This window comes from Carassius auratus, chromosome 34, assembly GCF_003368295.1.
Source record: "Carassius auratus strain Wakin chromosome 34, ASM336829v1, whole genome shotgun sequence".
NCBI classification, from domain to species: domain Eukaryota; kingdom Metazoa; phylum Chordata; class Actinopteri; order Cypriniformes; family Cyprinidae; genus Carassius; species Carassius auratus.
In genome coordinates, this window is record NC_039276.1 from 1,595,464 (window position 1) to 1,614,195 (window position 18,732).

At 35.4% G+C, this 18,732-nt stretch overlaps 1 protein-coding gene across 2 annotated transcripts in view; it reads right to left on the reverse strand.

Moving 5' to 3' along the window:
* LOC113052916 (protein TANC1-like) overlaps nucleotides 1-18,732 on the reverse strand; it is a 139,064-nt gene that overhangs the window by 24,602 nt on the left and 95,730 nt on the right. For both annotated transcript variants that reach the window (XM_026217394.1, XM_026217395.1), the window contains exons 11-17: nucleotides 12,569-12,800; nucleotides 9,785-9,951; nucleotides 8,028-8,635; nucleotides 4,719-4,827; nucleotides 2,591-2,713; nucleotides 1,303-1,539; nucleotides 619-801 (exon numbers count right to left, since the gene is read on the reverse strand). In XM_026217394.1, the coding sequence (XP_026073179.1) occupies nucleotides 619-801; nucleotides 1,303-1,539; nucleotides 2,591-2,713; nucleotides 4,719-4,827; nucleotides 8,028-8,635; nucleotides 9,785-9,951; nucleotides 12,569-12,800 (1,659 nt within the window). The remainder of the gene's footprint in view (nucleotides 1-618; nucleotides 802-1,302; nucleotides 1,540-2,590; nucleotides 2,714-4,718; nucleotides 4,828-8,027; nucleotides 8,636-9,784; nucleotides 9,952-12,568; nucleotides 12,801-18,732) is intronic.

Here is an 18,732-nt window from a genome sequence, read left to right on the forward strand (position 1 = left end):
AATCATTTGACAAAAATTGATGACACAGTACGCTTTTAGGGGGTTAGTAAAACAGTTAAAAGCTAAAAAATGCCCCTGTAAATTTCGCACCATAATAGAAAAGTTCTGACAGCAGCACGTGTGTGTGTGAGTGTGTGCATGAGTGTGTGCGTGAGTGTGTGTGTGCATGAGGGTGTGTGTGTGCATAAGTGTGTGTGTGCATGAGTGTGTGTGTGCATGAGTGTGTGTGAGTATGTGTGTGTGCATGAGTGTGAGTGTGTGTGTGTGTGTGTGTGTGCATGAGTGTGAGTGTGTGTGTGTGTGTGCATGAGTGTGTGTGTGTGTGTGTGTGTGTGTGTGCATGAGTGTGTGCATGTGTGTGTGTGTGTGAGTGGGTGTGTGTGTGCATGAGTGTGTGGGTGTGTGTGTGTGTGTGTGTGAGTGTGTGTGTGTGTGTGTGTGTGTGTGAGTGTGTGTGTGTGTGTGTGTGAGTGAGTGTGTGTGTGTGTGCGTGTGTGTGTGTGTGTGAGAGTGTGTGTGTGTGCGTGTGCGTGTGTGTGTGTATGTGCGTGCGTGTGCGTGCGTGTGTGTGTGTGTGTGTGTGAGTGTGTGTATGTGAGTGTGTGTGTGTGAGCTCACATGAATGTGTCCCATACTGCAGGCGGCGATGAGCCCCTGCTGCAGGGCTCTGTTCTTCAGGCTCAGGTCGTGTTGACCCTCAGCGCTCCAGCTCAGCTCCAGCAGACACTCGATGACCTCTGAATGACCCCGCAGGGCCGCATGCACCAGCGCACACTGGCCACTCTTATCCACGTGATCCACCTGAAAACAAAAGACAACATGTGTAACACTGTGTAAGTGACTCCACATGCACATGAGCGTGGTTTTTACAGCAAACTGCATTTCAAATATTTTTTTTTTTCAGGGTTATTATAGTAAACCTAACCTATCAGAAAATAGATTTCTGTTAGTTGAAATAAAAAATGTTAGCCACACACTGGTCAAAGACAATCTTTTTTTAATTAGTAGATAAATTAATAAACTATAAGTTCCATGTTGGTCATCTGCTGTTTAATTATTTTATGTTTTGTAAAAAGGGTTTTTAATGACACTTCATTCTGACTTTAAATTGTACTTAAATAATCATATAAAAAAGAATTTTTAAATATGAATAATACTAATTGCATAAATTAAACATATCTGTATAATTTATATTTATATATATATATATATATATATATATATATATGATAAATAAATATAAAATAAAAAAAATTATAAACGTATTACTATATATATATATATATATATGTAAATACTGACCGTGGCTCCTCTCTTACAGAGAAGGCTGACCAGCTCCAGATGACCAGCGGCTGCTGAGTAACACAAGGAGCTCATGCCGTTCTCTGAAACCACATCCACGTTTGCTCCGAACTCCAGCAGCAGGCTGACCATTTCCTGATGGCCCAGGTGAGCCTGGACGCAGAGGACCGGGGCGTTGTTCAACACCTCCGTACGGTAATTGACATTGGCTCCACCCAGCATCAGCAGACGGCTCACCTACAGACAGATACCAGACCCTTCAGAGACAGACCAATGATGCTAGAGAGCCTCTTCAGACTCTTCAATCAGGTCCTTAAAATAGAGAGTGATCTGCAGCAATGAGAGCTGCCAGTTGTCATTTATCTTCCTCCAGCCCTCATATTGTGTCTTTCTTTGAAAGAAAGCCTCATCCTGTGTTTAAAGTTCACTAAGAACAAACTGCTGATTGGTAAAGCATGCTGATCACAATTCACGGCTCATTAAGAGCTCTGGCGCGCGGCGGCACATCGTGTCCCGGTCATTAATCAGCCTGGATTCGGCTTTTGAAGAGCGAATGAATAACAAATGTTTAATCAGCAGTGGCTGCGCGGCTCCAGAGGCCCGGGAACGCCTGGAAATCAAATCTGTTTTATTTACCAAAACCACATGAGAATGTTTAGATACCACCTTGAGGGAGAGAGAGAGAGAGAGAGAGAGAGAGAGAGAGAGAGGGGGGAGGGGAGGGATGGAGAAGAAGAGGCGAAAGATAAATAGAAAATACAGCTGCATGCAGAAATCACAGGGCCAAACTCACTGAGAGCAATTTAAAGAGTTCAAGGACGACTTGTTTACTCTGAGAGGAGAGAAAAACTGTTAACTGTCAGTGCAGACTGAAAACACCCCGTTTAATCCACACAAGATGAGGAGAGAAAGGAATCAGTTCAAAGGTTATAAGCAAAAAATAAAGAAAAAATCCATTCATCCATAGCTGCTTATCCAGGACCAGGTCCGGAGATTACAATTAAAATAAATAAAAAAACTGATGACTTACTATGTTTTATATATATTATTTTCTCATTATTTTTTTATTGATTTAGGAGTGAAATTAAAAATAAATAAATAAAATAAATAAAACAATATATATCTCATCAGTGTAGATACAGTTATGCATCTACACCATGTTCCATTTGAGAAAAACAGCTACAGACGGTCTAAATGCATTAAAAAAAAGACATTTTGAAATATCTATGGAGAAAATAGAGAAGGAAAACATCTGAGAGCGAGACGACTGAAAACACTAAGTGCTGACCTTGACATTGGGTGTGTAGAGGTTTCTAAGAGAGGCCAAAGCAGCAGAAAGACCATCAGTGCTAGAGCTGATCCATAAAGCCTGAAGAACACTGGACGACACACCGCTCTTCTTACTCAGACCCTGCACAAAAGCACACACATATACAGTATTACTATGTAGCGTCTGGACCAGTCAGACACACAATTTCTTTAGCTAGATTTAACAAATACTCTGTACCATCCTTCATTTAACAAACCAACTATGAGGGTCTATGGACCCTTCCCCTGAAATGCATCTAACACCTGATTCCATTGCAGCCGATGATGATGATGTCACTGGTTTTATTGCCCAAAGAAATGCGGGCAGAGCACAACTCACAATTGATTTAATCTTAGGAAAGACACAAAATGCCCATAAAAATGGACTCTTTCCTAATTAGGTGACAGGAAACCTTACTTTGAATGAACACACATATCCTTCAGGTCACTGTGTATAGTATTGCTGTTCTTGTATAGTGTATTTTGTATTGTATACGAATGCATGCTCATTCATGTTACCTTACATATACCTTGTTTGGTCTCTATGAATTCATCTTCTGATGATCTAATTGAGAGTGTATATTACATGTTTATACCTATGCAACATATTCGTACTAAAGAACCTTTAGTAGTTTATGCATCAACACCTAATCAAGTTCTATATGCAAATTACCATGTCCTCACACAAAGGGTCTTAAAACTCTCCTGTGTTTCCAAACTCCCGCTGGGAATTTCAGCATTTCTCATTGGACAAGCCCATCCTAAGAGGTGTGAATGTTCTCAAACCTTAAAGATCTGTCTCCTCCACGCTGTGCGCGCATGTTAATCTGAGTGGAGGCGCGTGAAGTGACAAGGTTTCGCGAGAGATTGAGGATCCAATGGCGTTACGAAGTTTTACAAGCTCCTGTAAATACTAATCATTGGTTAAATATTTCTAAAACCCTGTGATTTAAAATAATAATAACGAATTATAATAGAGATATGAATTTTGGATAGGTTTTCACATATCTGGCTATTCTCTGTCTGCCATACTGAAACGCTGCCCCTGGAGGAGGGGGATCCGCCAAAATCAGGTGCCGGATCGGATTTTGGAGGTTCCGGATTCAGATCCGGCTTGTTCTGGCACAAATTGAGCCCTGCTAATAGGCCTAATATAAAAGCAATCGTTATAATACTTTCTGTATACATTATTTTCTTTGTTTAACCATTCTATCTGAGTATTAGACAGACTTCTATCAGTATCAGACAGAACTGTTAATGACAACGACAAACAAGCAAAAGAATGTGAGCACTGTGTCAAAATAAAAGTCCGGTCTCGAACACATCTGCCAAGCAGAAAAACTTATCGGCCGATAATCTGAAAAATGCAAATATCGGCCGATATATCGGTCTTGGCGATATATTGGCAGACCAATATAAATAATTGTAATTAATCATAATTAATTGTAATTATTTATATACATTTCCCTTAATTTACTACAAGCATTATTATATCATAAATGCATATTATAGATGTATACATTTGCACTATATTTAAATGCATATAGACATAAATAAATAAAAATGACATGCCAAGCATCTTGTAATGAGACTCGTTTAGAAATCTGTAGCTGTTTTCAAGCAAGAAAAATTATCTTTGATTTAATGACTAAAAGCAAAAAATAAAGCAGCCAATCATTTTAGTACTGTTAATCGATGTCATAAAAACATTGTACATGTTTACAGTACAAATGAATTACAGCTACATTATCGATTTGATAAATGTGCATAATTTAAGTGAATAAAAAATAAAAATGATCCTACTGATATAATCAATACAAGTATTAACATTATTTGCATTATTATTATAAATATTTTTTATTTCTTATGTTTGTTTTTAAATTATAATTATATTTGCTATTGAATTAAAAGTACTATATTAAATATGGTTGATCAGAAGGTGAACTGCTTTGTCATGATTAGTCCCAGTGGTGTAAATTAATTTGTCATACGCTCTGTTTCTTTGTTATATTTCAACAGTGCTCCTAATTTTTTAACTGTTTTATTAATATTTTATTAAACTTATTTAGCTGTACGCATAGATCTCTTCAGACAGATGCATCAGGTACCTTGAAGATGTGTGCTTTCAGGATGTGGTGTCCCAACTCCATCGTCTGCTGCCTGTTTAACTTTTCCTCCTGCCTTGACAACATGAAGGCCATCAGTGCATGTCCACTCCTGCAGAGAAACACATGCGCTTACGAAGGAAGAAGACGAGAAACAGTACTGACACACAAAAACTGACTGCAGAAACACTCCTTCCTTTATATCATCTGCTCACTCTTGGTGTTCATCACACGGGATTTTCAGCAATTTAATCTAGCAATTATTCCCATTCATATCCTCGCTGACAGCAGACGGGTGAAGGGTGAACTTGAACGGCCTGTAAGCTTTTCAAATATAAGAGTTGTGGTTTTTAACATCAGGTTCACTTTTCATGTCAGTTTCTGCCTTTATAAATTCAGATTTCTTTTAATGAAGGATCCATCGTATGTAACTAGGGTCAAACATTTTCATCTCTGAGACCAAATGAGCTTCTTGTGAGGTAAACCTCTGATTAAAAATCTCTGTATAATGTAGTATTTGATGCAAGGCGCTGAAAGCTGTCTGGAACGGCGCCCTTGTAAAACACAGGAGAAGGGTGGAATAGACTCTGTCGACTGGTGTTAATTAACTGAGCTTCATTAAAAGGCCATGCATGAATGCAGCTGGCTTTGATCAGCACCGCATCTCCTCTACATTAAACTCAATCCGTCGCCTTTCTTTTCCCCCTCATTCAGCAGCCGAATAACGAGGCAGGGAACTTTTTAGAAGCAGAGCCAACTTTTCTAGTCTGGACTGCGAGACGGTTCAGAGAGGAGAGGGATCAATAGGACACAGATGGACCAATCAGAGCAATGAGAACAGGAGAGGAACAGAATCCCAATGAGTTTACGATCACCATAGCTTATCAGCACCTCTAGAGAATGAGTAATGAGTGCAGTTTCTTATTCTGTGTTGACATTTTCCAGCAGCAACAAGACTTTTCTTTACTATAACATAAAAAAATTACATTTATAATGTTAAATATGTGCACATTTATAATTAAAAAATGTGCACATGCAAAAACATTTATATAATGTGCATGTGTGTGTGTGTGTGTGTGTGTGTGCATATATAATTGTAATAGTATAATTAACACCCAATGTAATCATTGTATTATATCGTATATACATATATGCATTATATAATAAAAATTATAATAAATAATATAAAATTATTGTAATGCTAATTTAATGGTAATGACCAATAAAAAATAAAGATAAAGTAAAAATCTTTATGGTTTTAAAAACTGCATTGTGTTCTTGCAAAATATTTTTATTTTAAATTAAAAATGTTTTTGTAAGATTCACCTCTTTTTGACTATATGCATTAATTTATGCATTACTGCATATAATGTATATTACATATATATGTAGTAAATAATTATATACATATGTAATTTATATACAAGTATAAATTATAACAGTATACTTTATCCATTATTTTATGCATTAGCATTACACACAAACATACAAAACTAATTGTATATAATAAGTAAAAAATAAGTAAAAATATATACATAAAATAAAAAATACAATTTTAAAAATGGAAATTGAATGACAAAAAGCTAAAAAAAAATGTAATGAAAAAAGGTAGTTAAATAGTTAAAAAAATCTGGATTTTTGTGTTTTTTATTTTACATACCATTTATTTTTTTCAAGGATGGTTTTTCTAAGTTTGTTTTACCTCCTTCTGTCTGTTATCAAAACTGGAGTAGTAATATATTTCAAAGTAATGAAATGAGAGGAAACTGGATGTTGCACAGGAATCTAAAATCAGCACTGGCTTTCATCATCTCCTCAAGCAGATCATGATATTTCATTAGCTGACTGTGAAGACAGATCTGGCATCTCTCTCTCTCTCTGTCTCACACACACACACACACACGCACGATCTGGTTGTGTCCAATCAGGAAACTCCTGCTCTTATTTTAATGAAGTCAGTAAATTCAACTGTGTGTCTGGAGCTGAACAGAGATAAAAGAGAACAACATCATCTTATAAATGTCAAACATATGAAAGAAATGAAATAGCTTTTTGTAATTTTTCAACTTTATCGGGGGGGATTTGATCTTTAACTTGTATAAAAATGCAGACCTGAACACTCAGTAAGACGTAAGCTTCTAGCTCTTTATTAAACTTCATGTCATTAGATCCTTCACAGTGTCATTTCAATGATTCTGCAGGTGATGTCAAATTAGGCAGCATCGTGAAGATTGTAATGATTTTAATGTGCTTTCTGTCTTGTCTTTGAGTTGTCGAAAGACTTTTTCATTAGACTTATGAGTACAGATTTCAATTTAACCTCAGTAACACAGACAGCATTAGTTTAATTCATTAATGAGAATCAGTTTAAACTTCTACAACACTTGAGTCATCAATCATTTAACTAGATTCATCTATTTGGCTACAATGACTTTGATATGATGTGTTTTTATTTGTCAGTGTGTGTCTCTCTCTCTGTGTGTGTGTGTGTGTGTGTGTGTATATATATATATATATATATATTACCATATATAACAACCATGAATTCATAATTGATATATATCAAAACAATATCATCATCATCATAATAATTACTATTAAAAGTATTTCAGTTTGAAATTATAAACTGATAGTTCCTATTAAATTGTATTAATTGTATTCAATTATTTATAATATATCTGAATTACTTTTTTGTTTTTTACAAACATTCATTTATTTATAAACTTTATAATATAAATAAAAATATATATATACATGTAATCAATATAATATTTTAAATATTATAACTTCACATTTATTAGTTTATATTATTCAAATATAATATGAAGTTACAAAACGTCAACATTACTGTAATTAACTATAATCTAGATGCTGAAAACTGTACTCAGTTTTTTCCCTCCACTTTCTAAGACACTTGTTAAAGGTAGAGAACTAGGTATTGCAGTCCAAATTAAAAATATTGGAGGGCTTTTTTTCTTTCACCCGTCCCCTCCTCCTCAGACTTTACACACAGGCAGTTTGCCAGATCGACAACACAAACAGGAATGAGTGCACTCGACGATGAATGAAAGGAAATAAGATGTGTTTTCAGCCAACTGGTGACCTGGGGTGCTGAAATACAATTGGGTGAACTGGCAACAAAAACAAAGACTGACATTCCGGCCCAGAACGCACACTTTCAAAGCTGAATAACTGACTGTAGCATTGTTTTTCAGCTTAACAAGTATGATAACCTAGCATGTTTCTGAAATATCTGCAAACATATTATCAAAAGAGTCCAAATCTTCTTTAAGACACAGGACTGAAGCTCACCTGGGGTCACACAGGAAGTCGGAGCTCTCTCCATCCGCTCTCCACACCAGCCACTCTCTGAAGGACGGGTGGCAGAACATCCGCGTCTTATCCCTGCGTTTGATGAGGAAACACGAGAGCGTCTCCATCCTCTGCTGGAAGTCGTCCCACAGCAGCTCTCCTCGCTCGCTGCCCGCGTTCAGCGCCTGAAACAGCTGCTCGTCCGTCATGGGGTGAAGGGACGCCAGCGCCACGTTGAGAACGGGAACGGCGCGCTCGAACGCAGAGATGCTCATGAACTTCATGTTGCACTGCAGCAGGTAGAGCTCCGACAGAGACACGGGCACCACCTTGTAGCCGGCGCTCTTGATGACCAGATGACCCTTCTCAATGAGGTCAAGGGTCAGTTTGAGGTACAGGTAGGAGCCCTGGCTGCGGGAGATGAGGTGGGAGCTGACTCTGCCCACGATGACGGGGTCTGCTTTGGCGTTGAGGGAGATGTTGTTGAGGATGTTCTGGCTGGTGTTGATGCGGTGCTGGATGTAAGCGTTCAGGTCCGTCCCCATCTCCTTGTTGTCTGGGAACTCGTCCAGACTGATCTTGGAGAAGGGCAGCAGACTGGTGATCTCCTGAAAAGACAAGACGAAAAACTCTTCGTCTTACTGGTTTTCTCTAAAGAGGACAATGCTGAAGGTTTGAATTCAGTTGAATTCGCTTTTTTTCTCCCAAGAAAGTAGTAATTTCAGCATATTAGAATGATTTCTGATGGATCATGTTACACTTTATACTGGAGTAATTGTTTGATGGAAATTCAGCTTTGCATCACAAATTAAATTTGAAAGGATATTAAAATAGAAATCATTCATTTACATTGCAATAACATTAATAATTTCTTTCAAAACAAATGAAAACTTAATGAACCCAAACTTTTGGAAGTAGTTCATGCAAACATTTGTTTATTATATGTATTGTAATATCCGTGCACATGAATAAAAATATGAGTAAATATGAATCTTGCTTGTCTTTATTTGGTTAAAATAAAACATTTTTAAATATTTTAACTATAGTAGTTTTTACTCTATTTAATTATTTTAAATCACTAGTCTCCAGTAGCTGACTGGATATAAAAAAATGTGAATTTTAAATCATTTCAGAGCATATACATTAATCTCAAGATATTTATATAATATAAAAAATATTGTCAAAAGGATGAAAAATATTGTAAAGCCCAAGAACGCCAGACTAACTCTCCTCACTCAAAGTGACAGCTGAAGCAGAACGCATTAGGAGGCTTTGACGAGTACACACACACACACACACACACACACACACACACACACACACACACACACACACACACACACCAATCTGTCGTCTGACACACATCAAACACTAGATGATTGTGCTCTGCTCGTCGAGCTCTACCTTTCAAACTGACAAAACACACAAACTATAACAATGTAAAAAAAATGCATTTATAATGTAAACATTTTATGGATCATTTCTATTTTGGGGTGAAATATGACAAGAAAAAAAAAGTATCTTAGAGTTTCAATAATAATTCACTACGGTAAAACAAACCATATTTACCCTTACTGCGGTCAAAGCTGTATTTAATGTCATCTAATTTATCATATCATCCATCATGTGTAGTTTTGAGGATGAGGTTGTCACTCAATCTGTCCATCGCTCTGATTGGACTAGACTCTCTTTTCAAGTCAAGTCTATTATTTATCTCCATGTGATTTGGTGCATTGTCACTTGTGTTTAGGTCTCACCTGAAGGCTTGTTCTCACAGTGACGATCAGTTTGAGCCAGTTGGGGAACTTGGAGACGATCTTGATGATGAAGGAGGCGACGGTGTCACCATAGTCTGGTTTGTGAAACTCCGCCTCGTTCAGCCCATCAATCAAGATGATGCAATCTTCCTCCGCAATCTTCCTCTCTGATAAATACATTCAGACACAGGATTTGAAAATATCCGTTAATAAATGGTCAAATGCCAAGAAAGAGGGGCAACAGCTGGTTATGTGCTTATTATTTCTATTCTGCAAATGCTAAAACTCAAGGAGGTTTTCCATGCAGATCAAAATTACATATTCAAACGAATCCATACATTATGAATCGCCATGCAACATGATACGAGGGAGACTTCACCATTAAACTCTTCAGATGAGGCACGTCTTTTGTTTGGCCTCACATGAAACATCACCCTCCAGATCTGTCAGGAGTTACTTTAATAATTCATTACACACGGGATCTGTCGCAGTGGAATAACAGAGACAGAGAAAGAGTTCTGCAGCGAGCAACACATCACGAGCTGCACTTCTTCAGCTTTGAGATATTATCAGAACGAGGAGCATCCATAAAGCATCTCTGCTTTTAAAGCTCCACCACAAATCTCTGCGCTGACTTCTTCATGGCATGAGAGAGAGCTTCAGACAGAACACTTCCCCCACAGACAGTTTCAACAAGAAACATTCAGAAAATAATAATAATAATAGTTCCTTATCAGTAACACTGGCTTATTTTCCAGTCTAAAAAATCTTAAAACCAGATCCATTTACTTGAAGCAAAATTGCATGACATATTAAGGCTTGTTTTTAAACAATTAATCAATAAATTATAAATTGATTTACTGAAAATTGTATTTTTACCTTGTTATTAGCATAGCTATTATATTATCTAATATGTTGATAAATAAATATGACTATGTAAATATATAAACATATCAATAAGGATATACATTTTCTATACTGTCTCTTAAAATACTAAACTTAAAATATGAAAAAAATTATATATATATATATCTGTATTGAGCTGTAGATTGGTTCCTGTTTTTTTATTTTAATTTTAATATATATTATAATATGTGTATTAGATTTAAGGCAAAAAATCCCAATGGAGAAAAAGAAAAAAAAACTTAATACAAAAATAAAAATTACTTAAAAAAACATATATTATATACATACATATCAATAATAATATATATTTTCTATACTCTCTCTCTCTTAAAATAATAAACTTAAAATATATATAAAAAATACATAAATGTATTTATTTTGGGGTACTGAGCTGGAGATTGTTTCCCTTATTTATTTATCTATTTAACTATATATTATGAGTATAACGTGCGTCTAATGAGGCCAAAAATCCCATTGATGAAAAAAAAACAACTTAAAACAAAAATAAAAATTGCTGAAGAAGTTTGGGGGTGGGGGGGGGGGGGGGCAGAAGAAGGTTTCCATTAGATTTGTCGTCTCTTCTCTTGAGGCTGTATTGATCCGAAGCATCTTCCATTTCCCTCACACAAACACAGGGTTTGTTTATCTGCGTCTGAAAAGCACGCTGCTACCATAAAATATTGATCAAGCCGAGCTAAAGACTGGACCGCCACATAAAACAAACCACAATGACCTTGAGTTCTCAGAGATTTACAGAGAGCCTGAAAAGAAATGCACAGATGATGGAGGAGAAGCATTTAATTCATCTTCATTAACAGGTGAGAGATGGCAATAATTAAGATTTCATTCTGTCTGCATGACCTTCTCTGAATTGTAATGGACACCAAAACATTCATCACTCAATCATGGAAATAAAATCAACAAGAAATGACATTCGCAACCTATTTTAATTCCATAATGTGATGCATTTCTGAGTGAAATGTGTGCAAGGACTGTCTGGAGGCATTGTTTTCTTTACAATATTGAACAACTGACATGGGGGAAAAAGAGTGAGAAACTAGCTTAACTAGAAGATGGAAATAACTTTAACTGTTCCTTCTGATCACATTGCACAAATGATGTTCTTCCTCAGCAGTTTTCTCTTGCTTTCCAGTGTACAGGTTCTTGAATCAAGATATGAGAAAATGATAAATATCCGCCATCGGGCTCAGAAAAAGCTACTTCATTCAAAGGCAAAAACCCATTGACAGATACTTGTTCTTGTTTTACAATTTCTCAGAAAACTGGACTTTATCTTCATTTTGCATCTCAGGTAAATGTATATTGTTTTAAGGAAGCTTAGATATTTGTACTGGAAAATGGGACAAAAATACTGAGGAAGTGCATTCAACATGTAACTAGGAATTTAAGACATTCTGCTCCAATTTAAGACCTTAAGGAGGAAGAATTAACACTTTTATACCTGCAGAAACCCTGTAATATTAATTCCAATAAATACTAATTACATTCATGTTTTTCTATTAAAAAAACAAGATGTTGCACACCTGCATTTATTTGGCAGCCACAACTGCAACAACATAGTCGAGATGTGTTTTTGGATTTATTATTATCTCAGTTTGTCACCGAGAAGGTTTGATGGCAGATTTCTGCAGCAATCAGCTCAAGCAACTATGAGAAGGAACACAGACTGGCTCTTTCACGCTATGACGTTTGTCGGTCATCAGTGCTCTTCTGTATTCATTTCATCTCAAGCATGGAAAAAAAGGTTGCCAACTAATATTTTTAGCCATAGTTTTTGTTAACGAAATAAACACTTCCCATAACCTAATCTGTAAGCTGTTTGAAGCAGGTAGGTGGGGTTGGACTGTGTTTGTGTACCTTTGCGCAGGTTGACGAGGGGCTGCAGGATGCCCCTGCGGAAGGCAGCCATGGGGTCCTGTACACAGGAGCGCAGACTGAGCATGCTCTGCAGGTGAGGCTCTTTCAGCAGCAGCTCTCTGTATGCGCTCAGCTGATGCGCTCGGCACAGGAGAGCAGCCACGCTGTGCACAAACTCAGGAACCAGACACGTGTACGTGTTATCAGCCTGACAGTAATGATATGCCACCACCTGCACAGAGAACCAGAGACCTTAAAAACCTCACATGCATCTAAATTACATTCAGAATCATGCAACAGTTCCAAGCATGCAATATTTGCTGTTATTTATATACAATATATTGCCATTTTTACTTTAAGCATTTTCTCTGAAATTGAGAAAACAAAATAAACAATGCATGCGCTCCACAGTTTCTCCACAATGTAGTGTATCATTGCATAGTAAAGTGCAGTGAAGTATAGTATAGCATAGTATAGTATAGTATAGCATATGCTATAGTATAGTATAGCATAGCATAGCATAGTAAAGTGCAGTGTAGTATAGTATAGTATAGTCAAGTGCAGTGTAGTATAGTGTAGTATAGTATATCATAGTATAGCATAGTATAGTAAAGTGCAGTGTAGTATAGTGTAGTATAGTATAGTATAACAAAGTGTAGTGTAGCATAGCATAGCATACCAAAGTGTAGTATAGTATAGTATAGCATAGCATAGTATAGTATATTTGTTCACCAAATGAAAAAAGGAGATTGATATTTCATCACTGCACAAAATATTCAGTATATTCAAATTTTATTATATGCTAAAAAACAACAATTATCTTGTCCAAGTAAGAAAATAAAATAAAATAATTATGTAATGTTTTAATTGGTACCATATTTTACTTCCAAACGTGAAGACGTTTTTCTTTTTCTTTTTTTAAATCAGAGGAAAAATTATTTTAACCAAACAGAAACTGTAGTCAAATAGATTCAAATGAATATTTAATGTAAGAGTTGTAGTTAAAATAAACAATGCATGTTCTCCACAGTTGTTCATGAAATAAAAAATAATTTCCTGTATATGCACAAATACAGCAATACATGGTCAATATAGCAGACAATTATCATGGACCAAGTTTATGAGCACACTGACAAGAATATCTTTAAATAAGTGAATAAAATAAAATAATAGAATAAAACTTTTATGGAATTTAAATAAAAATGAAGCAATATCCGCACTACATTTTACTTTCAAAATGTATCTTTGGCTAATATAAGTTACTTAAAATGAGATAAAAAATGCATGGAATAACTAAATGGAAAAAATAATATAATGTATTAAAATGTATAATAATATAATATAACAATCAATATACTGTAGTTGATGCACAACTTTACAAATAATAAAAGTTAACAAAGGGAACATCTTAAGTAAATTCAGATGAGTTCACAATGATTTTGCATTGGTTTTCTTATTCTGTGGTAAAATAAAATATGAAAAATACATAAATGAAAAAATAAATGATAATAAATAAATATCGAATGAGGTTCTAATCAATATAAAATAATATAATATAATGTTTGGGCTACACGATTGCTGTCAGGAGCAGTGCAGTATAGTGGTTGATAGATCAAGCTCTTTTTCAAACTTTTGGTTTTTATAACAGGGCTGCCATCATTGGCTGCTGAACTCGAGCTCATAACAGAGCAGCAGGAGGCTTTGAGCCCTTGAGGAGCTGCTCTCAATCCATGTTGATCTAACACTGAAGCCCAATATCATGCCGCTGTTTGAACTTGATAAATAATGCAAATGAGAGCTTTTCTGACCCATCCAGTCATCCTGGAGTTATAAATGATAAAAGTTCAGCATCTTAATGGATAAAAACATGAGGATCAGAACACAGATGGACAGAGAAATGGACAGAGATCATTAAATGAGGAATATCTTAGTTATACACAAAATAAAAACCGGGAACAGGGAACATCTTACGTGAATTCAGATGAGTTTACAATGCCCTAATTTAATTTGCCCTAATTTATTACTGAAACCTCTGTTTGACAGATGGGGATGTTTTCCATTTGGACAGGTGGGGTTAATAGGAATGGCACACTCCTCACCCTGATATGAGGTCTGAGAAGAGAGCATCAATCTAAAGGGACAAACTCGCACGCTTTGAGTCAACACTCCAAACTCCAAAGCGCACATTAACTGACTCAATCTCTTGATTGCTGTGTATTTCCTTCGACCCTTCGACATGCTGATTAGACCATCATCACGAAGGATTTAGACAGCAAAATAAATCTTTGGTTTGAGACAATGAGCAGCAACTAAACCAGGAGAAGAACTGTATATACTTTTGGACGAAAAAAATCTTACCACAAAGTCTAAACAAATGTTCAACTACTATGAATATGATATAATATAATAGGACATTCAAAAAAAAAAAAAACTATGCCTGATGGAAGTATCATAGAGAAGAGTATATAGCATAGTATAGTAAAGTATAGCATAGTAAAGTGCAATATAGTATAGTTTGTATAGTATAGTATAGTATAGTAACATATCATAGCGTAGTGTAGTATAGTATAGTATAGCATAGTAAAGTGCAGTATAGTATAGTATAGTATAGTATAGTATAGTATAGTATAGCATAGCATATCATGGCATATAATATAATGAATATAAAATAATATAATATAATAGGACATAAAAAAAAAAATTGCCTGATGGAAGTATCATAGAGAACGGTATATAGCACAGTATAGTATAGCATACTAAAGTGCAATATAGTATAGCATATCATAGCATAGTGTAGTATAGTATAGCATATCATAGCATATAATATAATGAATATAAAATAATATAATATAATAGGACATTAAAAAAAACTATGCCTGACGGAAGTATCATAGAGAAGGGTATATAGCATAGTATAATATAGCATACTAAAGTGCAATATAGTATAGCATATCATAGCATAGTGTAGTATAGTATAGTATAGTATAGCATAGTAAAGTGCAATATAGTTTAGTGTAGCATAGTATAGTATAGTACAGAATAGCATAGCATATCAAAGTGTAGTGTAGTATAGTATAGCAAAGTGTAGTGTATCATAGCATAGTAAAGTGCAGTATAGTATAGTATAGTATAGTCAAGTGCAGTGTAGTATAGTGTAGTATAGTATATCATAGTATAGCATAGTATAGTAAAGTGCAGTGTAGTATAGCATAGCATGGTAAAGTGTAGTGCAGTATATATTATAGCATAGTATAGTATAATAAAGTGTAGTGTAGCATAGCATAGCATACCAAAGTGTAGTATAGTATTGTATAGTATAGTATGGTATAGCATAGCATAGTATAGTATAGTATAGTATACTATAGTATAGTATAGCATAGTATAGTATAGTATAGCATAGCATAGCATAGCATAGCATATGCTATAGTATATTATAGTATATTATAGTATATCATAGCATATTAAAGTGCAGTGCAGTGTAGTGTAGTGTAGTATAGTATAGTATAGCATAGCATAGCATAGTATAGTGTGGCCTAGCCTAGCCTAGCATAGCATAGTGAAGTGAAGTGCAGTATAGCATAGCATAATGGCAGAAATAAAATGAACCTAATATCCGAGTGCAACAGATCATTAAAAAAATGTAGAATGGAACAAATATATAATTAAATTACTATATAAAAATGATGAAAGGAAATGTAATATAATGTAATGTAGTATAATTGAAGTTAACATGAAACCACCCATTTTACTTCAGAAATGTGATTCATTTAAGTGAAATTACTATATAAAAAAATTATGAAAGGAAACATAACATAACATAACATAACATAACATAATATAAAATAACATAACATATAACATAACATAACAATGTATCTGTCTAAGTGGGCAGAATATATTGAAATTAAATAGTCTGGTGTGTCTAGAAGATTTACTGCCTGTATGTATAATGGCAAAAAGGTATTAAAAAGATAGTTAATCAATCTGCATCAGCACACCACCAACTGCAAATATGTGAATTAATTAGTCAACAAACTAATGGAGAGAGCTTTACTAATCAGCTTGCACTTAAGTGACAGATGCATGCAGGGATTGATTGGAATACAACCAATTTCGTTTCCAAAACATCACACACTCATTTGTTAAAAATGTAGCGATATGCTGTAAACTGATTAGTGATGAGCCTCTAATTAAGTGTTTTGTCTTATCTATGGATGTGTAATTTGCCGCTGTCTGCTGCGTGTTTGCCGTCCCTAAGCCTCGGTGCCCATGTGGGTCCAATTTTCTTTAAATGTGACTAAATGACCACCCTGCTCACCTGTTGCCATAGTAACTCGCGAGGGATGGCAGGTCCCCCGGGAAACAAGGTAGATACATCATTTAGCTCACATTGTGTTTGACAGAGGACAGCTTGGCCTATTAAGACAGAGACTCACGGAGCTCGACTGAAATCAAAAGCACTTTGCTTGTACTATGCCTCTACACACTCTGTCTGACGCCACTGGAGAATCTCACATCAGCATCGCAACAGTCTGTTTATCACAGTGTCTTTCATAAATAATGCGTTCCTTTACCTGGGATGACATAGATCTATCAAAATAATAATATTGTACATGTTGGATATACTAAAATAGGTAACACCAAATTGTCAGCATCCATCCAGCTGTATAACTAAAAGGTGCTTAATCAGATGAATGGATGCTTAACCTCTTAATTCACAGCCCTAATCGTATGTCATATATTTGGCATTTGTTGATAGAGTTTTTTAATAAAAAAAACATAGATTTAAACTCTTGCTCCAAGTTTGTAAACAGAATAAAAAGTCAACTTAAATAAAAGGAATTAGGGTTGCACGATCATGATTTTTCATGGCCGATTCCGATACTGATTTTTTACGAGCAAACTGGCCGATTCCGATACCGATTTCTTAAAATCTTTAAGCAACAAACAAGAAAGAAGGAAAGTGTGCATAAACAATGTGTTTATTTGGTATTTAATAGGCCAAACAAGCTTTTGGCTATTGAAAACAATAACCGTAACCATCTGAAATTAACGTCAGTACCTAGACTAAATAAATGTATGCTATATAAATACATAATTCCAAAATGTTAAAATCATATAATGTTGGCGCGAATAAAACAAAGATGCAAACTGTTTCATTCATCCAGTAAAAAAATAAAATAAAATTTGGGTAATGATTAACATCTATATTTTTTTTTAATTGAGCCAATGAAAAATAAATAACTATTTTCTCAAGTAAAAAAATACAGATGTTAATCATTACCCTAAAATGTTTTAATTGGATGAATGAAACACTTTTTTGCAGTGTGCTACAGCAGGTGAATTTAAATCAAATTAAGTCCATGTAATTTTAAGGTTTACTTCTGGCTTTTCAAACGTGTATGCAAGTTCTACTTTACAAAAAAAAAAAAAAAAAAACATTTCAGTTTTGTCACAGTTTAGTCCGTTTCGTTTCTCATCCAGCTCGCGAGAAGATGATCTGAACATCTCTTCACATTCTATTTGTGTTCAGGGTGCGGACCGGTACATTATATCCTCGCGCAGCTTCAGTACGCCAAGGAAAGGCTTTTATTTGTGCGTCAGTACACCAGGGGCTGATCGCTTCCTGTTATCTGTGCCTCAGACATGAAACTCTGCACTTCCAGTCCTGAACAGCTGCCCGTGTCCTGCTCCTGCGCACAGATTTCGAAATACTTACACACAAATGACATAGTGAAGGATTACATTGTATTCTGTGCATGCGGGCGTACTTCCGGAAAAATCGTCTGAAAAAATACCAAAAACCGGCCAATTGCCGATCGCGTATTTTAAGCAAAAACCGGCCCGTTTCCGATTTATGACCGGTCAACCGGTTCATCCCTAAAAGGAATGATACATTTAAAATTATAGAGGATCTAAACTCTTGGTTCAAGTTCTACATATAATATAAAATTCATGTTTTTATTATTGAAGAAAAATAAAATATTTCCTTTGCAGAGTATCAGTAAAGGTCAGGGGTTCTAGTCCCAGGGAATGCAAACACTTATAGCGTGTATAATCAAACGAAAGCAACCTAGGCTCATTTGAAATATTTGACTCTATAAATATATTTCTGCAGTGCCGTTAATATGTACCTTACTGCACATTTCGTGGGGGTTTCAAAG